Consider the following 24,992-nt stretch of genomic DNA (forward strand, 5'->3'; position numbering starts at 1 on the left):
CCCTCATCCCAGGAGAAAAGAGCGGTCAGACCTGATCACAAACAACTGTCTAAACCCGACAGTGCCTCACAGCGTTTTAAGCTATTGATAGATCAGTGCTCAAGGTAGACAACCCTGTAAAGCAGCGGCTGTGACAAGGGGGACCAGTGCGTCTCCCTGTCGAGTATTTTAATCTTTAATTTGGTTGGTTGGTTGGTTTTTGGGTTTTAATGTCCCTTCAGCATTTCAATCTTTCAATGCCTCATGCAGCGCGTGTGACAGAAATGTGTTCAAAAGTGGAACACTTTTCATTAGAGTGTATATTGTGAACACAGTTAAGGTGAAAGCTAAGGTGGCCACGGTATGTGTTTCAGGCGACATACGGCATCATGTTCGCCAAGCTGGACTCTCTGCACACAGAGCTGGTGTGTGACGTGGGCTCTGCTGAGACCAATGGCCGCTGTGGTGAGTCACACACACTATCTCAGGGGCTCAGGTGCACGAAGCGACACTGGGTGACTCCCAGCTGGGTGTCGACGATCCGCGGAGTCTGATTGGTTGAAATCACAACTAATCTCAATTTCACCCAATCCGACCCCTCGGCTGCGTTCCACCAAGTTTGGCTTCGTGTACCTCAGCTCTGGATTCTGAGGGTGTTACGGTTAATCATTCGTTGGTAATGATAATGTACACCTGAAATAGTGAATCATTCATTGCAGGGATATTTGTTTAAATACTAGCAATACGTTTTATTGTGTCCGCATTGGGTCTGCTATAGAACACACACACGCACAGACACACACACACACGGTTCCAACCGTTACAATAGGTGTATAGTTTTGTTCCGTGATGTGTCCAGAGCCGTGCAGGGCGGGCATTCAGCACAACACGACGATAGGCACGTGCAGCCCGTGTCCAGTGGGTCACTACCAATGTCTTTGTTTCACTGTGTGTCCAGAGCCGTGCAGGGCGGGCAGTCAGCACAACACGACGATAGGCACGTGCAGCCCGTGTCCAGCGGGTCACTACCAATGTCTTTGTTTCACTGTGTGTCCAGAGCCGTGCAGGGCGGGCAGTCAGCACAACACGACGATAGGCTCGTGCAGCCCGTGTCCTGTGGGTCACTACCAGCACCTGGAGGGTCAAGCGGCGTGCTGGCCGTGTCAGGGCGTCATGACGACACGCACCACCGGCGCTGCCTCCCCCGACCTCTGTGTCTGTGAGTTAGCCGCCCAGTTATGTCACTTTAGCTAATCTTTGTATCTGTGCCACGTCCAGTTATGTCACTTCGGCTAATCTTTGCATAGATCTGTCACTTGCGCCACGCCCATTTATGTCACTTCCACTAACCGTTGTATCTGTTAGATGCCACGCCCATTTATGTGAGTTGCCCCTCCGACTCATATGTCACTTCCGCTAATCTTTGTGTCCGTGTGTTGCTCTGCCCATTGAGGTCATATCTGCTAATCTTTGTGGCTGTGACCAATCAAAGATGGGGTGACAATACTGTGAGTTTCAACTGACCAATCAATGAATGAGAGACAATCCTGTGGGTTTGAACTGACCAATCAATGATTGAGAGACAATACTGTGGGTGTGAACTGACGGCCAATCAATGAATGAGAGACAATCCTGTGGGTTTGAACTGACAAATCAATGATTGAGAGAATATACTGTGAGTTAGAACCGACCAGTCAATGATTAAGAGACAGTACCGTGGGTTTGAACTGACCAATCAATGATTGAGAGACAATCCTGTAGGTTTGAGCTTACCGATGAATGAATGAGAGACAATACTGTCTGTGAGTCAGAACTGACCAATGAAGGAAAGCTTGACACTGTATCATGTGGACAGCTCCATGCGAGGCGCGGCCCAACTACTGTTACAACGAGGGTGTGTGCCACTGGACGGAGGCTGACCGGGGGACAGTCTACTGCGAGTGTCAACACCACTACCAGGGCGAGAGATGTTCCACCCCCTCTGGTCAGTGTGTGTGTGTGTGTGTGTGTGTGTGTGTGTGTGTGTGTGTGTGTGTGTGTGTGTGTGTGTGTGTGTGTGTACTGCGAGTGTCAACACCACTACCAGGGCGAGAGAAGTTCCACCGGCCCTCCGGTCAGTGTGTGTGTGTGTGTGTGTGTGTGTGTGTGTGTGTGTGTGTGCGTGCGTGCGTCAGTGCGTCAGTGTATGTCAGTGACAGTGTGTCTGTCTGTCTTTCCAGGCTGTCTGTCTTTCTGTGTGTGTGTGTGTGTGTGTGTGTGTGTGTGTAATGTTACCATAGGATTTTTTTTAGATTTAGTGTGTTTTTTAAATGGAAAATGCTGCCTTTGCCTGTTAATACTGCCTTTGCCTGTTGGGGGTCAGTGTATGACAATGGTGTCGTTGTGGTGTTTCAGGCACTGCCAGCGCCAGAACGGGCACGGTGGTTGCAGCGGTCGTTGGTGGTGTTCTGGCTTTCCTAATCATCGTCCTCATCATCGTCGCCTGCTGCGTCTGCTTCCGGTGAGTCACTACAGGCTTCTCTGTCACCCACACGTGAGTGGAAACCTCACGTTTTTGTAAACTGTTCTTCTTTCCATTTGGTGAGTAAGGACTCGTAGTTACACTTGTGCTGTTCAAAGTTTATGAATATGCATATCTACTCAGCGAAATGTGTGGCTCTTTCTTTTCTGTTTGGCAGACGGTTCAGCACTCGGTACATACAAACATGACGTCATATTGACTGTTACAGACTGAATACAGAGCCGTGAAGTGACGTCTTTTTCACGACTGGTAGCCGACTTGCTATAGACCAACATGACGTCTTATTGACTGTTACAGGGTCCGTAGAGCCGTCAAACTACGTCATGTCACGGCGGAACGTCAGAATTCGGTGCAGAGTAATAACGGCAACCACTACATGACGTCATATTGACTGTTAGAGGGTCCATAGAGCCGTCAAACTACGTCACGTGGCGGCGGAACGTCAGAACTCGGTGCAGAGTAACAACGGCAACCACTACATGACGTCATATTGACTGTTACAGGGTGCGCAGAGCCGTCAAACTGCGGCACGTGGCGGCGGAACGTCAGAACTCGGTGCAGAGTAACAACGGCAACCACTACATGACGTGGGGCACATTCAGCAAGGGAAGCGCGGGCAGAGGGGTCAAGTTCGTCGACTACATCGACTACTACAGTTGGCTCAGCAACGTGTCCGGTCAGTACTCCTCCACCCATATCCCCTGTCCCTTTTGTACGCACCCTCCCTCCCCTCCTCTCCCAAACCTCGGGTTATGTTACAGACACCACCCGCCAACTATATTCATCAGGACTGAATCTAGGGGGGGGGGGGGGGGGGTCCTGGGTTCTGGAAGCCACCTAATATACTTTTTTTTTGGTCAAGGAGCGACCCAAAATACCCCTTTCACTGCAATGCCAAATTTCAACGCCTTCTCCCACTCATCCCCAATACAGATTGCCCGCCTGCTCGCGGTTGGTGAAAGGGCAGGGCTTCCAGAACTTAATTGATCCAGCATTGCTAGGGGTTACTAAGCATACCGATACAAACCTATCTGTGTGTGCAGAGCATCAGCAGGGGATGCCACAACAGTACTCGTACCTCCCTCTCATGAACTAGTAACTAACAATAACAAACCTATATGTGTGTGCAGAGCATCAGCAGGGGATGCCACAACAGTACTCGTACCGCAAGTCGCGCGGCAGCCAGCAGTCCTCGCCCAAGACCAAGGTGACTACGACGGGGACAACCACATCGGGGGAGGCGCAGCAACAGGTCTCCGAGCTCACCATCTCCAATACCAACGGCGGCCCCGCCATGACCGGGGTGGCGGAAACCAACATCGACGCTGCCGACAAGTCTGATCAGGATGAGCACATCTATTAAGTCTTTCATTAATTGGATGAAGTCGACTTTGTGAAGCCCACTTCACCAAGCTGACTGCAGAACTAAGCTTTGGCATTGAATTTGGGTAAAAGACTTCACGAAGTCGACTTCGGTCTCAATTAAGGACAGGCTTAAGGACCGGGCTGAAAGAGGTTTGGGGCCACTGTTTGATGCCAGGTCAAAGGTGACTGACAGTGGTACCTCCCGTGAGAGGATACCGTTGGAACCCGCCCAAAGTGTCCTAACATTGCTGGGAAACCACAAAATGTTCTCCATTTGGAGGTGTCTTTTTGCTTTAGTCAGAGATGTAGACCTGTAGACCTGACAACATACAGTGTCCTTTATTGGGAGGTGTCCTATCATGACAGGTATGCTATATAGTCAAGGGTATAGACCTGTAGACCTGACAAAAGACAGTGACCTTATCCGGGAGGTGTCCACTCCTTGGAGAGGCCTCACATCGCAGACGCGGCTGTAAAAAGCTTAAACAATGAAGTCCATGTTTATCTGACGGTTTGTCTGCTAATTATCTGCTGGGGTGTCCTTGTCAGTCAATACTGAGTGCAAGTTAAGTGCTGTGAACTGCCTTTGATGTTGTACATTTCATTGTCATTCTGCTTCTTTATTGTACAGGTGTAAGCTTAAAGACATAATTTTTGTATTTTCTGTTTTATTATTTGGTTGTCAGGTTCTTTTCCCTGTTTGTCAGACTTAAAAGTTGCGTTGCAAATTTGTTGATATGCTTAGCCTGTGAAACTTGAATCAGTTGGGATATGAATATTATTTCAGGTAATACAATTATTAGTTTTGTGTCTATATTCTGTATCTATAAATATTTCTTAGCTACTGTAGTATGTATTGATCTACTTTAGTAATATATGTATCTTCATCTCCTCCACTTGAGGCTTTCAAAAACACTTGCTTACACCGTCCAATGATGTTACATGTAACGGCTTCAATTCAAACAACCTTTTCTTTTTCAAGCTGTATGGGGGCCCGGGTAGCTCAGGTGGTAGAGCACTGGACTTGTGATCGAAAGGTCGCTGGTTCGAATCCGGGCCGGGACGGACACAGGTCAACTTTATGTGCAGACCCAGAGACGGTATCCATCTCCCACCCCCGTGTCACCACAGTGGCACGTAAAAGACCTCGGTCATTCTGCCATAAGTGCAGATGGCTGATACCACCTAAACACGCATACACCCGTGTATGTCAACTAAAGTCGGGTTAAAACCCGGGAACATGCCCCTAATGGCTTTGCGTAAAACTTGAATTTCTCTCTTTCAAGCTGTACTCTTTAGTTTTTGATCTTTTTCACTGAATGTGTGAATGTTTAAACGCTTATGGTTAACCATTGGGTGATAATGCTGCTATAACACTTGTACCTATTTTTCTTGAATACAGATGTGATTATTTTCAATGTTTGCTTTTCATTTTGTAACTTTTTTGTCAAATGCATATAAGCTCAACAGATATAAGCCTGATGTTATGTACTTGTTGAATGCTTAGTGTGTGCATGCTGGGTGTGCGTGTGCATGTGTTGTGTGTGTGTTGTATGAGTGTGTGTGTGTGTGTGTGTGTGTGTGTGCATATGTTGTGTGTGTGTTGTGAGTGTGTGTGTTGTGTTGTGTGTGTTGTGTGTGTTGTGTGTGTGTGTATGTGTGTGTGTATGGACACATTGTGTGTACATGTATGTTTGCATGAGCACGTGGATGCGTTTGACAAGAGATGCTACAGAATGTGTCGCCATCTCTCAAAAACTATGGAAAAGGCACAGCGAGCATATAAGCAACGAAGTAATGGCGGGGTTAACTATCATGTGGTTTTGGTTGTTTCACGTGTTGTACGATAGCAGGTCCACTGTTTCTCACCACTGTGTAACCCACCTTCACGTAAACAAAAACAAGTATATAGCGTTAACTCATGATGCAAATATATGTACAGAACAAAACTGACCAAAGATGCATATACCATATAAATTTATTTTCACAATATCCCACAGTAATACTCGCCACCAACCACAACCGGAAGCATGATACTGACAGTGCAGCAATCCCACAATCCTTGTGCTCACAACTTAAACCGTACAATATCAAAATATATCCCAAATTGTATACATCATTTTTTAAATGGTTTTGCACAAAACAATGTTGACCCTGCATTCATTTTGCGTAAACAAAAATCTAAACATTATCAATATACATTTTCATAGACATCTCTTTGATCATACATGTACAATCAGGCATGGGAATTGAAAAAAGTAAAAACGGGTGAAAATTTGTAAGTAATATCAAAGTCGACAGCGCGATGCGCTTAGCCTTACTTGGGGGGTCCGTGGGCATGCCCCCCTGGACATTTTTTTCTCCAAAGAACCCAAATTGTGCAATTTGGTGTCATCTGAGCTCCAAATTTGCCATTAAATTCAATTTTTGCCTCTCCCATTTATTTTTTCGGCGGACACTTTTGCTTTTTCGGCGGAACAAAAAAACATTTCGGCGGAAATTTGCCTTTCGGCGGACAATTCCCATGCCTGACAATGTATTACAGTTTTGCGACAAACCCACATCCTACCCTGTGTTGTCAAGAATGGAATATTTCATCCTACACACTGTGAAAGTACAGCTCACAAAACAGACTTTTTTCTCTCAAGAAATCGCTTGTGAAAGTTTGTTTGTTTGTTTATTTGTTGCTTAACGTCCAGCCGACTACGCAGAGCCATATCAGGACGAGGAAGGGGGGGATGAAGGGGGCCACTTGTCAAGCGATTCCTGTTTACAAATGCACTAACCCATTACTTGTGTCCCAGCAGGCTTTAGTAAAACTAAATTAATACCTACTGGAAGATTACCAGTTTCCAGTATGTTAAAATAGGCTTAACCTATCTACTGCTGGACTTACATCAGAACACTAACAGATTAAACTATACATGAATCGCGAGACAAGCGGCAAGAGAAGAGATTTTTGGAAAAAATACAGGTGAATGAGCAAGAAGGCAGAAAAAAGAAAAGAATTCATGAAGAAAAAGAGAGCATGACAGGAAAGAGGAACCAAAAATCTACCTAACAGCAAACTAGAAAGCTCCTGCGGTTCCAAAAACAGGAGGGGCTTTTAATTTCATAACCGCAGTGCCCCACTGCGGGAGCTTGTGAAAGGCTTGTCCCCAGAGAAAGACAATCAAGCATAAATTCTCATGTTCAACATTGAATCAAAATGTCAACTGACTAAATGTTTTGACATTTCAGACACCCTTCAAATCAAAATTGACACATTACCTTACAGAGAGAGCGTTATAGTCTCCTGGTTAGAGCCAAATTTTTTGTTTTTTTTTCCAAACAATTTTATTCAAATAAATAACAACAATTAACAATATCTCATACAATGAATTAAATACAACTTATCGAGTACAACAAGCTAACTTTTTTAACGTTTTGTTCTTCGAACACTCACACAACAAGAAGAGCAAACGCTCGATCGAGTCACTTTCGCAGTTCTGAATATTATATGAGGCATCAGATGGACAGGAAGAAATTGCTATTCACAACACAATACAGATGTAAATAATTTGATGTAAAGAATAATCCTATAAAGTTTGAATCAAATCCGATGAATAGTTTCAGAGATATGATATTTCAATTTTTTTCCTTCAAGACATACCTGTGACCTTGAAAAAGGTCAAAGGTCACCAAAGCAGACGTCAAAGTGTAGAGGTCACTGGGAGTCACGTTCACATAAAATTTGAGCCCGGTCACTTTTATAGTTTCCGAGAAAAGCCCAACGTTAAGTTGTGTGTTGCCGAACAGAAAAGGCTAGTTATCTCCCTTGTTTTTCTGATAACGTTCGTAAAAGGCTACAGATGTAAATACTTTGATGTAAAGAATAATCCTACAAAGTTTCAATCACATCCGATGAACTTTGTCAAAGATATAAAATGTCTAATTTTTCCTTTGACGCTGACCTGTGACCTTGAAAAAGGTCAAAGGTCAACGAAACCATCGTTAAAGTGTAGAGGTCATTGGAGGTCACGACTAAACAAAATATGAGCCGGATCGCTTTGATAGTTTCCGAGAAAAGTCCAACGTTAAGGTGGTGTCTACGGCCGGCCGGCCGGCGGCCGGCCGGCCGGACAGCCGGCCGGCCGGACAGACTAACACTGACCGATTACATAGAGTCACTTTTTCTCAAGTGACTCAAAAATGCTTCTTATCTGTAACTGCCTATTAAAAATACTTTCCAACGGTAAAAACGAATTTGGTTTTTTATATATATACTAACGCACATCTTTCCGATTAAGATAATGTGGTTCAATTTATACATAGTTGCCAAATGGTTGAATTTTCAGACGTTCTGTCTCAAACTGCCAGTGATTTAAGACACAGACAAAGCCACAATGGCGAAAACAACATGGTTCAGTCTCAATGCCTCCTGGTTGAAATCTGGTCAGTACTGCCACAAAGACATTCTTGACTTTTTTCGTAGGAGGTGTCTGTCTGTGCCACTTGTACACTTCATCAAAAATGTGCTCAAAATTTAACAAAAATATTCATATAAATAAAAACATGATTTACCGCCCTTCATTTCTTCGCTTTTGCTCAAAATGTTCTGGTTTTTTTTCAATGACACATTTTTGTGCATTGGACACAAAACAGAAACCAGGTCAAAACAGGAACAATTTGAACTCTTTAGCTCTGATAGGAGCAATAACGTTAAAAGCCTTTGAACACGTCTGTTTTTCTTTGGTTTTCGCATACACTAGTATAACTACTAAACTTTTGTTCAAAATGTTGTGTCCTCTTTTCAATGTGCTTTGGACATAAAACAAAAACAAGGTCAATAGAGGTACAATTTGAACACTTTAGCTCTGACAGGAGCAATTAAGTCACAAGCAAATCAAAATATATCTTTAGTGTTTACACCAAAAACGTATTCAAGATGAATCCTGATACACAGCAAAGCCCTCAAGAAAATGCAGGAAAAAAAAGTTTTGCAGAGAATTATCACAGTCAGGTAGAGAGAGTGAGTCAGTATGTACAGACTACGTACAGCAGTATGCATAGAACCGTGTGAAGGAAGCCACAAAACTCTCACACACTCACGGACAAAAGCGTAAATCTGACATTAAGGCACTATATGGACAGTAAGTTACAGGTAATGGAAGTCTACCATCTGGTTTAAAAGTATTGGTATCATATTGTCCTGTGAGGTTACCCTCATGGAAAATCGGACTGCTTTCTCACTGGAGAAAGTGAGCTGCAATACAGTACGGTGCTACCCATTTTTCCCCCCTTCTTTTTCCTATATTTATGTTTCCAAGCCCTGAGACTTTAGCTATGAATTAGGGATCTTCATCATGCGTAAGCATATACACTGGGGTGTTTGGACACAGAGGAAAGGTTGTACAAAGTTGACTCTGGGATATAAATCCCTCGTCGAACATGGGGGTTGAACTCTCGATGATAGCAATAACTGGTTTCAAGTCAGTGCCGCATAAAAAAAACCCATCAACATTAATCAATCATAAGAATATTGACCTGTAATATGTTTGCCGAGACAGTTATTGTGATTTTCTGACTGTAAGTGTGGCGTATCTACTTAAATGAAATGAACAACCATGGCCTTCATATTGTATAAACATTTACAGTGGAGTCCGGGTACAACGAATCTCAAGGAAGATACATTTTAGTTCGTTATATCAGTAATTCGCTGTAGAGTTTTCAACCCTAAATGGCATAAAGACAAGTTTTCCCACTCACCTTCAAATGATCGTCCCATCGATCTTTCCTTGGAGAGTACAATCTCTGCATGTTTTCAACAGCTTCATAATATAATCCAAAGAGGCATAGTTCAAATGTTCACTTTACTGTCACAATTTTAGAAGTAAAATTTAAAAAGTCGTGTAAAAGCATGTACATGTACATTCTGATCAATCTCCGATTTCATGGTGTCCACCAGTTCTGGTGCATGTACTACCCTGGCCAAGTTTCCTCTCAAGACATCAAAGAGACCGCCCCATAGGTTAAACTTCCCATAGGTTAAACTGGTCACTGACCCGGGTGCAGGAAGTGTTTCCTCTCTCATATGAAAGGGGAACCACCTCTCATAGCTAAAACTGGGTCAATGACCCCTGGGAAGAAGGTCAGTGTCTATAAACAAGGCCACCCAGCTATCACAATGGACCTGCCTTTGATCTCCCCTCACATGCAGATCGTTGTAGCCTTGTGACTTTTTAGAGCACAGTCATAGCTTAGCAGCTGATTGGAATAGTGAAAACACAGCGGCGGTGGCTGTTCCGTGCACCTCCCGCTGTTTGTTCAGAGTTCGCTCATCACGCGATGTGCACTTGTGTTTGTGTATTTTTGTCTTTGGAGACAATTATTGACATCAGTTCGTTGTAGCCTTGTGACTTTTAGAGACAAAACGGCTCTGGGGCGATGAAAACGTGTTTGTTATAAGAGGGGTTCGTTATGCAAATGAGTTCAAAAGGTTCGTTGTAGCCGGAAAGTAACAAGTAAGAAATAGAAGGCTGTCTGCCGGGAAATCAATGGCAGTTCGTTAAAAGCGGGATTTCGTTATACCCAGGTTCGTTATAGCTGGACTCCACTGTACTTCTTTAAACAGAATAAACACTATCAAGTCTACTTTTTTGACAGAATGTCCGACCATCTGGTATAAGATTCCAGATAACGGCTTTGGGCACTGCAGAAAATTTCACTCATAAAAAGACCCAGAGAAATTAGCACAAAGAAAAACATAATCTCCAGAGATAAGTATATGTAACTGCTGATGCAGAGAAAACGCCCTTCTTTCCTTTAAAAACATATGCACGGCAACAAACACTTCTTACATTAGTTTTGAAAACAATTCTCTTTGTTCTGGGATTACCAAGACAACCAAACTGAATTTAACCTGACATAAACGATTATCAGACCGCCGGGTCACAAAGACACAAATGAAACATTTAATTCTTGGTGTGCAAATACTGACATGACACCAGCCACAAAATATGATGCGAAGATCAATTAGAATCACACTGTTACACGCGTAGTGCTGTAGTTGTCAACATGCGCATTTAATAATGAAATCGTTCTGCTACAGTGTAACCTTTGTTTTGGCACCTAAAATAATCTGAAACAATTACGTCTTACACTGGAGAGATATATAAAGCAGGTCAACTTGGAGACCTTGCACAGAGAAAATCTTCACCAACAAAGTCTTAAAATGCAGAGGGGATCTTAAAATTGAGGTTTAATTCAACATGAATTACAACTAATATAATGAAAATGGTCTGGGTGGCCGAGTGGTAAACGCACTTGCCTCGGAAGCGAGAGGTTGCGAGTTCGACCCTGGGTCAGGGCGTTAGCAATTTTCTCCCCCCTTTCCTAACCTAGGTGGTAGGTTCAAGTGCTAGTCTTTCAGATGAGATGAAAAACCGAGGTCCCTTCGTGTACACTACATTGGGGTGTGCACGTTAAAGATACCACTGGCAAAATTGTATAGGCATAGATAAAAATGTCCACCAAATACCCGTGTGACTTGGAATAAAGGCCGTGAAAGGTAAATGCTCGCCCTAATAAGCTTGAGGTTTGCTGGCCGATGTGAATGCGTGATATATTGTGTAAAAAATTCCATCTCACACGGCAGAAATTAATATGTAAAGCGCTTAGAGAACGTCAAGCGCTATATAAATCTCCCCATACAAAACACATGATGACAAAACCACCCGTTAGCATGTTTGTTGTTGGAGCCTATACATGCAACTCAATTCTTGAAACAAAATGCTTATGCAATTACAACAAACAACAAAAAGTGATATAATGGACATAGCAATCACGCACCACAACTGAATCTGTAAGTTTTCTCGTGTGTATACATCACCAAAATATGAATAGAAACATGCTACAGTGGAACCCCTCCGTCAAGACCTCAACAATCTGAGAAAATCAGGTCTTAAAAAGGAGGGAGTCTTAAAATGGGGGTAAATTTACAGAGGTTATGAACAGAAAGTCTGAACAAGCAAGGTCTTAAAAGGGAGGGAGACTTAAATTGGGGTGTCTTAAGAGGGGGGTTCCACTGTAGTTGGGACTGGTGATGGGGGACAGATGAGAGGGAACAAGTCAGAATGCCCCCCCCCCCCCCAAAAAAAAAAAAAAATTTACCTTGTAAATATTTTGCTACACACCTTGTAACTCTCTTCATCTGCTACAAATGATATGATTTTTGTAAATAACTCTGTTGGGTTTGTATGTGTTGTGGAAGAGTGACCTTTTCTTGCAAAAGCTCTGACAAACAAAGGAGGGACTCGCTTGTCATTGGTCCATCCTTTGTTTGTCAGAGGTTTTGCAAGAAAAGGTCACTCACCAAAACGCCATACAAACCCGACAGAGTTATTTTTACAATTTGTCTATTAAGATAAGGCACACACATGTAGCAATCACAAAATGTGGATTTGAAATGTAAACACAGAACATACAAGTAACTTATTAAGTAGATATACAAAAAAATGCAACACTGAGATTCCTAAGCCTGCATGGACAACCGATTCCACTTTGGAAGATAAATACACTGCTTCAAAATGCTGAAATGTATTGGAACTTGTCTTCTCCTTTTACTCACCATTTAAAAAACAAAAAGAGAAAAGCCCTGAAACGCTGCTTTATCTTTATTTGGTGTTTAACGTCGTTTTCAACCACGAAGGTTATATCGCAACGGGGAAAGGGGGGAGATGGGATAGAGCCACTTGTCAATTGTTTCTTGTTCACAAAAGGACTAATCAAACATTTGCTCCAGGGGCTTGCAACGTAGTACAATGTATTACCTTACTGGGAGAATGCAAGTTTCCAGTACAAAGGACTTAACATTTCTTACATACTGCTTGACTAAAATCTTTACAAAAATTGACTATATTCTATACAAGAAACACTTAACAAGGGTAAAAGGAGAAACAGAATCCGTTAGTCGCCTCTTACGACATGCTGGGGAGCATCGGGTAAATTCTTTCTCGTCCCAACCAATATGGGGACTCCCCCTAACCCGCGGGGGGTTTCATTATTTGTACCTTAAGTGTTTGTCTGTCTGTCCACTTAAAAGATCACTGGGTCAATGTACTGTAAATGTAACGTTTTGTTTTGTCAATAATTAAATGTTTCAATAACCAACAATTCTTGGTTTTTTTATTCTGAATTTAGATTGGTTAGCAGTCTATCTGATTGTGGATTACTGAGGCATACAGTACAAACATACTTCACTGTTTCAGCTAAGATGGTCTTCAGCTGACCCTGAAATTAAGTCACAAATGTGCAAATAACATATATATATATATATATATATACTACTTTTTTCTTCGGCTTGCTGTAGTCTTTGGGTTTCATCTTCACCATAACATGTTTTGAGAAATTGCCAGAAAATCATCCACGTACTTTGTAGCACTTTTTATTTGACAGTCAAATCCTGAATAGAAGACAACTCCACTGCAGAAGGGAGATCACACAAAGGGGTGGTCCAGGAGTCGCTTCCCTTCCTCCCCCGTCCTCACAACTGGCAGTTGATGCGTTGGTCTGTTGTTGTGACCCTGAAACATGATGGTGGTTTCTACGGTTACTGGCGGACCTGCAGTCAGAGGAGGGGCTAATCTTTACAGTAGAGAAATGTTCAGGTCTTAAAAAGGAGGGAGTCTTAAAATGGGGATACAGTTACAGAGGTTATGAACAGAAAGTCTGAAAAAGCACTTAAAAGGTCTGAAATTGGGGGTGGAGGGTCTTAACCCTTAGGCTGGTTGTCGCGACATATGTCGTGCTACTTTACCTATACTGTCACCTGGTTGTCATGACATATGTCGCGCTACTGGCTCAGTCTGTTTGCTCGGTTCCGATTACCTCCCATGGATGCGAAAACCTATGACCGTTTTTCTTTATTTTTCTCTCTGTTAATTCACCAGTGGCTATGTAACGTGTGTTACAGCATTGCACCAGTGTAAGGGTTAAAAGGGAGGTTCCACTGTAACTTCATTCCCATGCAGACCACATTTATTGAACACATCACAGAACCAGCCAGGCTGTTACATGGGATAAGCTCAGCTTGCTTCCTCTTCTACACATACAAGACATCAACAGCCTGGCGATTTTGCACAAGAATATATACATTTTTAACAAGTAAATGTAGAAAAAAAGAAACGTAATGCCAATTTAGAGTGATTACAGTGTCACTTTTCAGTTTGGAAAATGTTTAATGACACAAATTCTGGCTGCAACACGGGGTGAGAACAAGAAGTCAGAACCACGACACACAAGAAAGAGCAAACTGTTGCATGGTGGTGATTATGTGTTTGAGCGTTGCGATTTTAAGCTTGGCATAGCAATGAGTCTTTAAACGAAGCATGCTATGCAGTTTTCAGCTCTGTGTACACAATCATTGATGCAGAAAAGAAGACATTTCAAGGCACAGCGAAAGAAAGACAGCTGGAAAGCTACACAAACAAACCACAACACTCATGCACATTCACTCTACACGTTTAGTCAAGCTGTGCAGAATAAACTGTGGTGTAACAGCTGTTCTGTTTCTGCCAATATAGGAGTTCTGCTCAGGTGGACGTCACGCAATTCGATGTATGCAAATACTTCACAAACAATGACTACCCTGAGGTATGACAAAACAATACTTGCACTGTCAAACACTGCTTAGCAAAAAAGACACTTACAAAAATTCAAATGCCTTCACAGTGCTGTGGCCATAGTTTTACACTGTGTGTGTACTGGTAACTTTACAAAGAACTTGACGGTTGCTGCAGTGCTGACAAACTACTTGTAGCTATAACTAAACTAACGATGCTAAGAAAAGCAACCCCCACATTTTGTTCTCAACCATGGACCAAGGACTTGGACATAACAGTGAAAGGTTGAAGTTACCTTGAGTGTTATTTTCTCAACCATGGATCAAGGACTTGGACACAACAGTGACAGGTTGAAGTTACCTTGAGTGTTATTTTCTCAACCATGGACCAAGGACTTAGACATAACAGTGAAAGGTTGAAGTTACCTTGAGTGTTATTTTCTCAAGCATGGACCAAGGACTTGGACTTAACAGTGACAGGTTGAAGTTACCTTGAATAGGTTTTTCTCAACCATGGACCAAGGACTTGGACACAACAGTGACAGGTTGAAGTTACCTTGAGTGTTATTTTCTCAACCATGGACCAAGGACTTGGACATAACAGTGACAGGTTGAAGTTACCTTGAGTGTTATTTTCTCAACCATGGATCAAGGACTTGGACACAACAGTGACAGGTTGAAGTTACCTTGAGTGTTATTTCCTCAAGCATGGACCAAGGACTTGGACACAACAGTGACAGGTTGAAGTTACCTCGAGTGTTATTTTCTCAACCATGGACCACGGACTTGGACATAACAGTGACAGGTTGAAGTTACCTTGAATGGGATTTTCTCAAGCAATTGGATCGAGGACTTGACAAAACAGTGAAAGGTTAAAGTTACTTTAAATAGGTTTTTTTCTCTCAAGAATCATCCAAGCAACATAGACACAACAGTGAAAGGTTAAAGTTACCTTGAATGGGTTTTTCCAGAGTGAGAAGAGGACGACGCCAGCGATGAAGACGACGATGAGAGCGGTGTAGAGGATGATAGTTCCCTTGGGGGCCTGCAGAGCTTTCTTGGTGTGGACGTCCTGCGTGTGCATCACTCCCTCCTTGAAGTCTGGTGCCACGATCTGGGAAACAGACTCTGAAAACAACACGTCAACAGTCATTCTCACATCACAATCACTGTCTGGGAATGAGACTCTGAAAACAACAGTCATTTCTCACATCACAATCACTGTCTGGGAATGAGACTCTGAAAACAACACACCAACAGTCAATTCTCACATCACAATCACTCAAATAAAGAGCTTCTAAAATGCAGTGTGGTTGCCTAATTGGTAGGACAAACCAGTCTAGACGTAAAACACACTAGAGTGTCAGCTGATGCACAGGTTTAATGAGGTCTAACTTTAAGAAATGAAGGGAAATAAGCTCTGTCAATATAGGAAGAAGCGGAAAGTGAGAGTTATGCTGATCCAGTCTCAAAAAGATTAAAAGGCCCCAAAATGTTCGACTTTCATCCTCAAAATCCTCCAAAGCTCTCAATATCCATGTAGTGGTGTTCATGTATATATATTTCAGTGGTTACAAAGCGTGCCTCTCAGGCTGGTGGACCGGGTTTGAGCCCCTCACCGGGTATGCACACATACATGGTTTGTCCAAGGTGAAGACAGGAAGGGAGAGGAGATGAGCACAACTCTAATGAAGCCGTCCCTACATTGGTTGAGATCTCATCATTATTCACACCAAAAACTCTCCCCTGCTGAAACCAGGGCTGTAACTGGGTTAAGTGGGGGGGGGGGGGGGGGGGGGGGAGAGAGAGAGAGAGAGAGAGAGAGAGAGAGAGAGAGAGAGAGAGAGAGAGAGAGAGAGAGAGATAGAGAGTATGTTTGTGTATTAACCTTGCTTTGAGTGGTCATCGGCATTGACACCACCAGTAGTCAGTCTAGTCGTTGCTGTGTTTCTGGCAACGGGATGGGTTGTGGATGAAGACGAATGAGGATGGGACGAAGACTTTAAATCTGAAACATTCACAACAAACAAAAACAAATAAATCACACATTTGATGCATAAGCAAATTCCTTGGATCAGTTTTCTTGGCAAAGACAGACAACCCTTACCTCAGGGCTGAACAAACACTCAAGGCAACTGACTGACACATACATAGCTTAATGAGCTCCAATATGTACACAGCCGGCTTCTAAACAGAAAACAATAAGCAAAATGAGCAAAAGAGCTGTTCACATATATATGAGACTAGAACACTTCCAGCATTTAACACAGGATCTACAGTGATACCTGTCATACAAAACATCCCCCTACAGAACACGTGCTGCAGTCCCCATACATGGGGACTGGATAAACTGGACTACAGTACACCTGCCACCAGAGGACACCTAATAATACAGGACATTTGCTGTAGTCCCCATGTATAAACTGGACTACAGTACACCTGCCACCAGAGGACACCTAATAATACAGGACATTTGCTGTTGTCCCCAGGTATAAACTGGACTTACAGTACACCTGCCACCAGAGGACACCTAATAATACAGGACATTTGCTGTGTCCCCAGGTATATAAGATTTACTACAGCACCAGTGTAGCATGTGTATCAATATGTAGTTCAAGTGTACCCCTGTGTATCACCGGTGTAGCGTACCTTGACTGACAGGTTTGTTGTCCGGGTTGTAGTACCAGTCGTCATCCATCTTGTAATCATTGCTGTCACCTCTCCAGTCCCCCGGTGTGGCGTTACCATTCACTCTCTCTGCATTCTCCCCAGCCACCCCTGCACTCACAAACACAACAACCGCAGTGAAAACACAGCTCAAAGTAACATAAGACCAATACAATACTTTATCATACAGTGGAACCTACCCTGGCCACCACGTCTCACTCTCAATAAAGACCACCTGCGCATAACAACCACCAAAGGATCCCAGACAAACTTTTTTCTTTCATAATTTACCTTTCAATAACGACCGCCTGTCCACAAAAACCATCCGAAATGATCCTAGACAAACTTTTTCCTTTTGTAATGTATACCTTTCAGAAGTGACCACCTGTCTATAACGATCATTTTGGTCGGTTCCTTGGTGGTCATTACAAGCAGGTTCCACTGTATCAGTAGAAACACATTCAACATAAGCATTCATTTACCTGTACGTACCTGTCGCATGTATAAAATAATCAATAGGCCTTCTTCTACTTTTACAGGAAACATTGTTTAGCAATAACAACAATATCGAGAGAAAGCTTGAACAAAGCTTGAACAAACACTGTGTCATGTATTCAATAAATCAGTGTCTGTGCTATCACAGTAACTTACCTTCAGGCTAGCAAATTCAATTTACCAGCACTATATAAACTATGTACTGTATTACAAATTTTATTTATATGCAGAGAGATATATATGCATTTATAAATATGGGAGATTTATATAGCGCTTGACGTTCTCTAAGCGTTTTACATATTAATTATGTATAAAATTGTGTTTTCCTTCTTCTTGCTGTATATATATCTATCCATTTACTCGACATGTCTGTTATCACTTGCTAATTACAGTCAGCATATTTAGAAATAACTAATATTATGTTTGTGCTGTGTGAGGAAACATAATTGTTTTATGAACAACAAAACTAGTAAACACAAAAATATAATTCTACCAGGCATGTCATGAAAAGCAAAAATATTCTTTTTTAAATTTTTTTGTACATTATTTTTAATCTCACCCCTTGACACAAGTAAATAACAAATTACTTTTAAAATTAAAACCGTACCATGTGCCAAAGTGACTGACTGTTTATTAAAAATGAGTGAAACAAAATGTTAAACACACAGTCTACACAATCCAGGTATGTATACATTTGTAGTATGCATGACGAAATGAAAACAGCCACAGGTGTATACAAAATGAACCGCTGGACAAACCTTCCTAAGATCTTGATCATTGCTATTATATATATGCATGGATGATATGAATTATACATAAATAGTTACATTTCAAATGTTCATTTTCATGTTGTGTCCAGAAAAACCCCAACAACACACAATAAAACATTTAGGTGGAAAACTCGCGACAGACTGAATTCCAAACCGTAACAAATCCACACAAAAGAATTACACCAGTTAGTGGACTTTACAGGTAAATGTGTATCAATATCATATATTAGGAAGAGTAAAAAGATTCAAAGAAACAGCAAATAAGTCCTATTTTACAAGTGGGAGATCAAATCACAGTGAAGTTATTAGTTAATTATTACTTTTTTTTTTCTTACACAAAAGATAACGTATAAAAACTAATTCCATTTAAAGCTGAACAAGGCTAAGTTTATTATGCTACATCAAAAAATATCAAAAATATATAAAACTCATACCACTAAGTGGTACAATGTATAACAAACATTTAATGTATTACACTCTTGCCCTGTAATTATAAAACTTTGTTTGTCATAATATTAATCACAGCAAAGTGTAAAAAACTAAGACGAGAGAACATCACAAAGTCTGGCTACATGCTACAGGAGAGATACATATAAATATGCGGCAAATGATCTATACTAGCACATGAATGATGATTAATTAACAAACGCTACAGGTGTATGACTCTTTTAGTGACATAAATCATAATAAGGCATTATGTGACCAAAAAATTACAATTTAACTAGATCTAGATAAGAGATGACTTACCATCAATTATTTATACATGTATACTACTTACTAGTACACAGATTTATAAAAACAAATACTTTTCTCCTATTGTGAGCCTATGCAAGAATGTACCCTGATGTACAAATAAAAGTAAAACTACAAGCATGAATACAGACATTAGACAGGTAACTAGCCTTTCTTCACACAAATCAGTGTTACGGTGAGGAGGTACTACTAGTTGACAGAAGAACTAGTAGATTATGCATGAGAAGTCAGGTGTGAGTCAAAGCCATGCACATGGTTAGGCCAAACAAAAAAATAGGTGTGGTTACGGTAACATAGGCAAAAAAATAGGGTAGGAAGGTAGGCAATCACTTTTTTTTTTAAACTTTTTTTTCTAATGTGTACAAATTAAACCTACTTGACAGGGAAATAAGTGTGCGACTCGGGCACTTTCGCTTTCATTGCGTTTTCTGCACTCGTTTTCTTGTTTTTTGTGGGTTTTTTTTTTTGACTAATGTAATAAAAAGTTATAGGGTCGGCCCCTAAAAATAGGGTAGGTCGGGTTACCGTAACCACACCTATTTTTTTTTTAGGCCTTAGCACTATGACTGAGTGTGGACATTCGCTGCACCCTCCACATCACACTACAAGCATCAGCACCCCCAAGTAGCACTTACCGTCATCTGCTAAACTGTTCAAGTCCTGGGCGGCATCTCTGTTTGCGTCTCCATCGGTGACTGGTGCCCCGGGTGTTGTCCACTCTGGGGAGAGGTTCACTTCCCCGCCGACATAATCCTCTCTGTCGTCCTCTTCGTAATCATAATCATCCTCGTAACCCTCATCAACGTCCTCACTGGGCTTCGTCTCTTCGTAGTCATTGTAATCTTCTCCGCCTTCATCCTGCTCGTTTAGCATCTTCCTACCGTAACTCTCACCTCCCTCTAACTCTTTCTTCTCTTCCTTCATGCCATAACTCTCACCTGGTTCAAAGTCTTCCTTCTCTTCCTCTTCTCCCGGGTCATTGCCATCCTTTTCAGATTCAGTGTTTTGCTCAGCTCCAGCCAGCTGAGAAGAAGCTGGGCCATTTGTGAAGAGGCCACCTTCTCTACTGTTGATGGCGTTTAACCCTGGCATGGCATCACCCAGGCTTACAAGCTCACTGTGTATTGGCTTGCCATTAGGCGCTGACGTGGGAGCAGAATACTGCTGACTGGACGAAGACTGCAAGCCTGATGGTATAGGTTTTACCCCCAACAGACTGGACAGAGACTGCAAGCTTGACGGTACAGGTTTTTCTTCCAACAAACTGGATGGAGACTGAAAGGCTGATAGGGATGGTTTTTCTTTGAAGGGGGCAGGACTGTTGCTACCTTGGAATGAATCAAACAGCTGGGGCGTGGTGGGTTTCCCTGTGGACTGCACCGGGACGTTCTGGCTGTGCGGCAGCATAGCAAGGCCTGGACCCAGAGCAGACAGCCCCAAGGAATCAGAGATTGTCTGGCGTAGTTTTTCTTGCTCCTCTGGTGAAAAGTCATCGGGAATGATTTCACCGAGGTTTTGGAGGTCAGAGTTTGACAACATGGGTGGATTGCCCAGAGACCAGTCTCCCCCAGTCCCACCTTCAGTGTCAACACTGTCCGTGTCATTACTCAAAGTCAAACTCTGCAATTTCTCACCAGCTTTCTCCACATTTTCTTCAGAAACGAGACTGGGAGGCAAAGTTATTTCTACAGAGTCAGGTTCCCCTTCCTCCACTGGTTCATCCTTTTCTCTCTGTCGTTGCTCTGCCTGCCACTTGTCAGGTGTAGGATTTACTGCGTCATTCCCCGTCTTGTGGACGCCGAGGGCACCTTCATTCCACTGGCTGTTGTCAAACAGAGAGCCCAGTTCCTTGGCAACATCTTTACTATCCTTCCAGCTTTGGGCCCCGTTACCGACTTCACTGTTTGATTCTGTCAAGCTGTTTGAATCTTGTACCCCTGGTTCTGCCCAAATGTTGGGATCTTCAGCAACAATGTAATTTGCCCTCTCTGGACCAAGCTGTCTGTCTGTTTTACCAACACCTTGTGTGCCAGTGTTACTGCTATCCGCCAAACCACCCAGGACTCCCACTGTACCTTGGCTTCCAGCACTTCCCGTTCTTTGAGTGATGTTTTGCTTGACAATCCCATCTAGCAGGCTGGGGGCCGGCGTGTCTGTGTGGGTGTCTGCTGATGGCTGTGAGTGTGACAGCAGACCTGGCAGTGACAGCAGGAATGGTTTGGGGGTCTCATGATTCAACCCTGTCTGTGCCTTGCTTGGTGGACCTATGGAGATGACAAGTTTATGAATGCTGCACACTGGAATGGATCATACAACAATGCCCAGCTGACTACATTACAAATTGATACAGTACCAGTACACTGCACACACAATGATTGAGTGACACCATCAATGACTTGATTTGAAATGGCTACCACTTCACATTTAATTACAGCACAATGCCAAAGTCAGACTCAAAGTAACCTCCCCTTCCATAAACCACCCAAAAACCATCGGTGGAATGAGTGACGCATGTAACTTGTAAGGTTTTGAACAATCAACATGATTGATGGTAATTGGTATTGCAATGAACATGTATCTGATCAATTCCAAGCTCAAACTCAAAGCCAATTAAATCAAAAGCAGATTAAACTTTTGGAGAACCTGCATAGGAGGGGAGGGAGGGATTCCAAGTTTCTGGTTGATTCAAAACCAGCAGTACCAGACACTTAAGTTATGTTTCTTAGTAAGAAAGGCCTGGCCACACTTGCTTTACTTTTAAACGGCTAATGCATCACCTTCTGAAAGTTTTCATCAAACAAGTCTTTTGCTGAGTAGCCACACACTTATGACAATATTGAAAACACTGTTCAATATATATATCATATATCATTATATGGCTCCATATTCTGTACGAACATTTTCGGAACAAGCAGCTATAATAGATCTACATCATACAGTGTTTGTTTACTTATTCTTGAAGAAACATTATCATATGTTGTTGTCCAGAGTTTTCAATGACTAATATATCAGTCAATAACTAAATAAGTTAGCAAAATCGCGAGTGAGAAAAACAAATTGATGTTTGTCGTCTTGTTCTTCTCGTCTTCAAATTCAATCAAAGTTTAAACACCTTGTGGACATCAACATCTCGCCTTCTCTGACTCAGCGACTGGTCAAATTGCACCCAACTTATGATCCGGAGGTAAGAAATAGAACAAGCGCTGTTGATTTTGTGTTTGTGTGTAGTAGTAGTAAAACTTATACATGGATCAATAAACTCGATCAGTCTCTATTGATCAATAACTTAACAATGTCTTATTCCGAACTTATTGTCTACATCATGACATTGTCAACTGAGATCCTCCTAGGATGTACGCAGCGCACAAATTATGAACAATGATATTTTAAATCACCATTTGAAAACATAGCAGGCAAAAGGCTGGAAAGCCTATTAGTATTACTATTAGGCCCCATATGTTATGTTTTGACCTGTACTCTGTAGTATTTGCCATTGGACCTCTCATTGAATGCAATGTTTTAGTTCTGATTTAACCATCTGTGTGAAATTAGTAAAAGCACTAGATCCAAAAACGGTGCCACAGACCTGCGATTGCTCAGACGTACACATGTAATGATGTATGTGAGCTGGTGTATTCCTTCTTCTTTATGAGGCACTATAGTACACTAGTGTCCGGTCTGTGTGCGAGTTCAAAGTCCCACATTGCCAATCAGACAAATCCCGGTGTTAACATGTAGTTACAAATCTTTGATTCTGTCAAGAGATCTCACCTGATTGAAGAGAGGGGGCCGTGGCAGAGTCTAATCCCAGATCCCCGAGAACACCAAGCGACTTTTCGGAGTTTTCCTCCCCGCGGAGTTGCGTCACAGACACAAACACCAGACACAACAACCACGTCCATTTCGCCATGTCCTTCAACACGATCTTCGCTCTTCTAACAAAAACCACACACCAGTTGTCTGACGATCTAGTGTCCAGTTTAATTCTGTCGGTCCAGTTGAGACTGGAATTAGCGTGGCACACCCATCTGGTCACACTTGAGCGATCGAGTCACCCCACCACCACGAATAATCGACTTCGTCAGCAACGCAAAGCGCTTACCTCCCCTGCTTTTAGCGGAGCGCAAGCGACTTTTCTTATCGCTTACGTCCGAGAAAAAATGTAAAGTAATGGCGGGAGTTACAACTGTAAAATATCCCAAGAAACTTTTCATGAAAGTAAGTATTAAACTAGAAGATAAGAATGTAGTGGCGAGGAGCTCAGCTGTCCCTGTGTTACAGCCATTCTGGGGCAAACGGGGCATTAAGCCCCCCCTTTTTTGAAACTTTCAAAATTTGGGACCTCAAATGGGAACAGCCCAACTTTATATCAAAAAGGTTCAGGCTGGCCTTGAAGTAATGAAATGAGTGGATTTAAGATGTCACAACCACTCACAAAGTTGCCAAATGGGTTTTGGCGATCATAAAATGGTTCCTGTTTCAGTGTTTGTAAAGGGTTGGTAAACTGTGTACTGTTACCTGTTTGGCTCAGATATTCTTTGCATAAATAAGTAAAGTGAATTCTGAAAGTGTACTGCTCCCACACTTAAGTGTATAATTTAAATGGCACTGTGTGTGAGCTTTTGATACTATTCAGTATTATAGTCTACTAGTGTAAAACACTGTCAGCTTGTAGGGGATCTATGCCCAGCCCTATTTCTCAGTATAATCGAAAATTAGACAAGGGCCGGAATAAATCATTAAATGAAAATAAGATTTGTATAATTACTATAGAGGAAACACATTAAAACAAGATGTGATAAAAAGGAACCATTACATTAGTAATGTGTACAACTACAAGATGTATACACAGTGACAGTACACACACACACACACACACACACACACACACACACACACACACACACACACACACACACACAGAAAGAGCAATAGCATGGACTCATAAAGCAAATGGGTTTTTATTTTTATTTTTTATTTGTTGCAAAGACTCTAAAAGAGAAGTCAACTTAAAGTTAAACTGACAAAGTGTGTTCATGCTGTGACAGTCACCATATGATGCATATCACCTGTGATATCACACAATAAAATCAGTTCTGCGTTGATCCAAAACTGTTCTGGACTAAACCTATTTGTCAAAACTTCTTGCAAAATCATTACCTGATGAAGACATAATATATATATATAAGAAGTATAAGAATCGTGTACGTACACATGGTACATAACATTTTGTGGTAAACTATAACTTACATGCTGATCTAAATAACAAAGTGACTCACTGACTGTCTGATGAGATGAACAAAGTTGAAAAACAAAAGAATTCTGTACTCACCGATACAAGGACAGCACAATAATACAAATTTTCGCTTATAAAAGCTTCATCAGGTAACACCGAGACAAAAACAAAGGACAACAAGTCGCGTAAGGCGAAAATACAACATTTAGTCAAGTAGCTGTCGAACTCACAGAATGAAACTGAACGCAATGCAACGCAGCAAGACCGTATACTCGTAGCATCGTCAGTCCACCGCTCATGGCAAAGGCAGTGAAATTGACAAGAAGAGCGGGGTAGTAGTTGCGCTGAGAAGGATAGCACGCTTTTCTGTACCTCTCTTCGTTTTAACTTTCTGAGCGTGTTTTCAATCCAAACATATCATATCTATATGTTTTTGGAATCAGGAACCGACAAGGAATAAGATGAAAGTGTTTTTAAATTGATTTCGAAAATTTAATTTTGATAATAATTTTTATATATTTAATTTTCAGAGCTTGTTTTTAATCCAAATATAGAATCAGCAAATGATGGAAAATAAGATGAACATAAATTTGGATAGTTTTATAA

General features: G+C 41.9%; 2 protein-coding genes across 2 annotated transcripts in view; one reads left to right on the forward strand and one right to left on the reverse strand.

Annotated features, from left to right (window-relative positions):
• LOC138959831 (uncharacterized) overlaps positions 1–4,261 on the forward strand; it is a 32,380-nt gene extending 28,119 nt beyond the window's left edge. Inside the window, exons 14-19 of the mRNA XM_070331464.1 lie at positions 354–444; positions 1,037–1,198; positions 1,835–1,963; positions 2,374–2,479; positions 3,004–3,176; positions 3,631–4,261. Coding sequence (XP_070187565.1) covers positions 354–444; positions 1,037–1,198; positions 1,835–1,963; positions 2,374–2,479; positions 3,004–3,176; positions 3,631–3,863 — 894 coding nt within the window. The 3' untranslated portion in view covers positions 3,864–4,261. The remainder of the gene's footprint in view (positions 1–353; positions 445–1,036; positions 1,199–1,834; positions 1,964–2,373; positions 2,480–3,003; positions 3,177–3,630) is intronic.
• Positions 4,262–11,796: 7,535 nt separating this feature from the next.
• On the reverse strand, positions 11,797–23,244 carry LOC138959832 (uncharacterized). The gene is made up of 6 exons (XM_070331466.1): positions 22,922–23,244; positions 19,786–21,414; positions 17,115–17,243; positions 16,354–16,473; positions 15,418–15,593; positions 11,797–13,428 (listed from the first exon to the last, which is right to left on the reverse strand). The coding sequence occupies exons 1-6, from the start codon at positions 23,058–23,060 to the stop codon at positions 13,342–13,344; spliced, it is 2,280 nt and encodes a 759-aa protein (XP_070187567.1). The 5' UTR covers positions 23,061–23,244; the 3' UTR covers positions 11,797–13,341.
• Between the last annotated feature and the right edge of the window lie 1,748 nt (positions 23,245–24,992).

Source organism: Littorina saxatilis, linkage group LG2 (genome assembly GCF_037325665.1).
Source record: "Littorina saxatilis isolate snail1 linkage group LG2, US_GU_Lsax_2.0, whole genome shotgun sequence".
Taxonomy (NCBI): Eukaryota; Metazoa; Mollusca; class Gastropoda; order Littorinimorpha; family Littorinidae; genus Littorina; species Littorina saxatilis.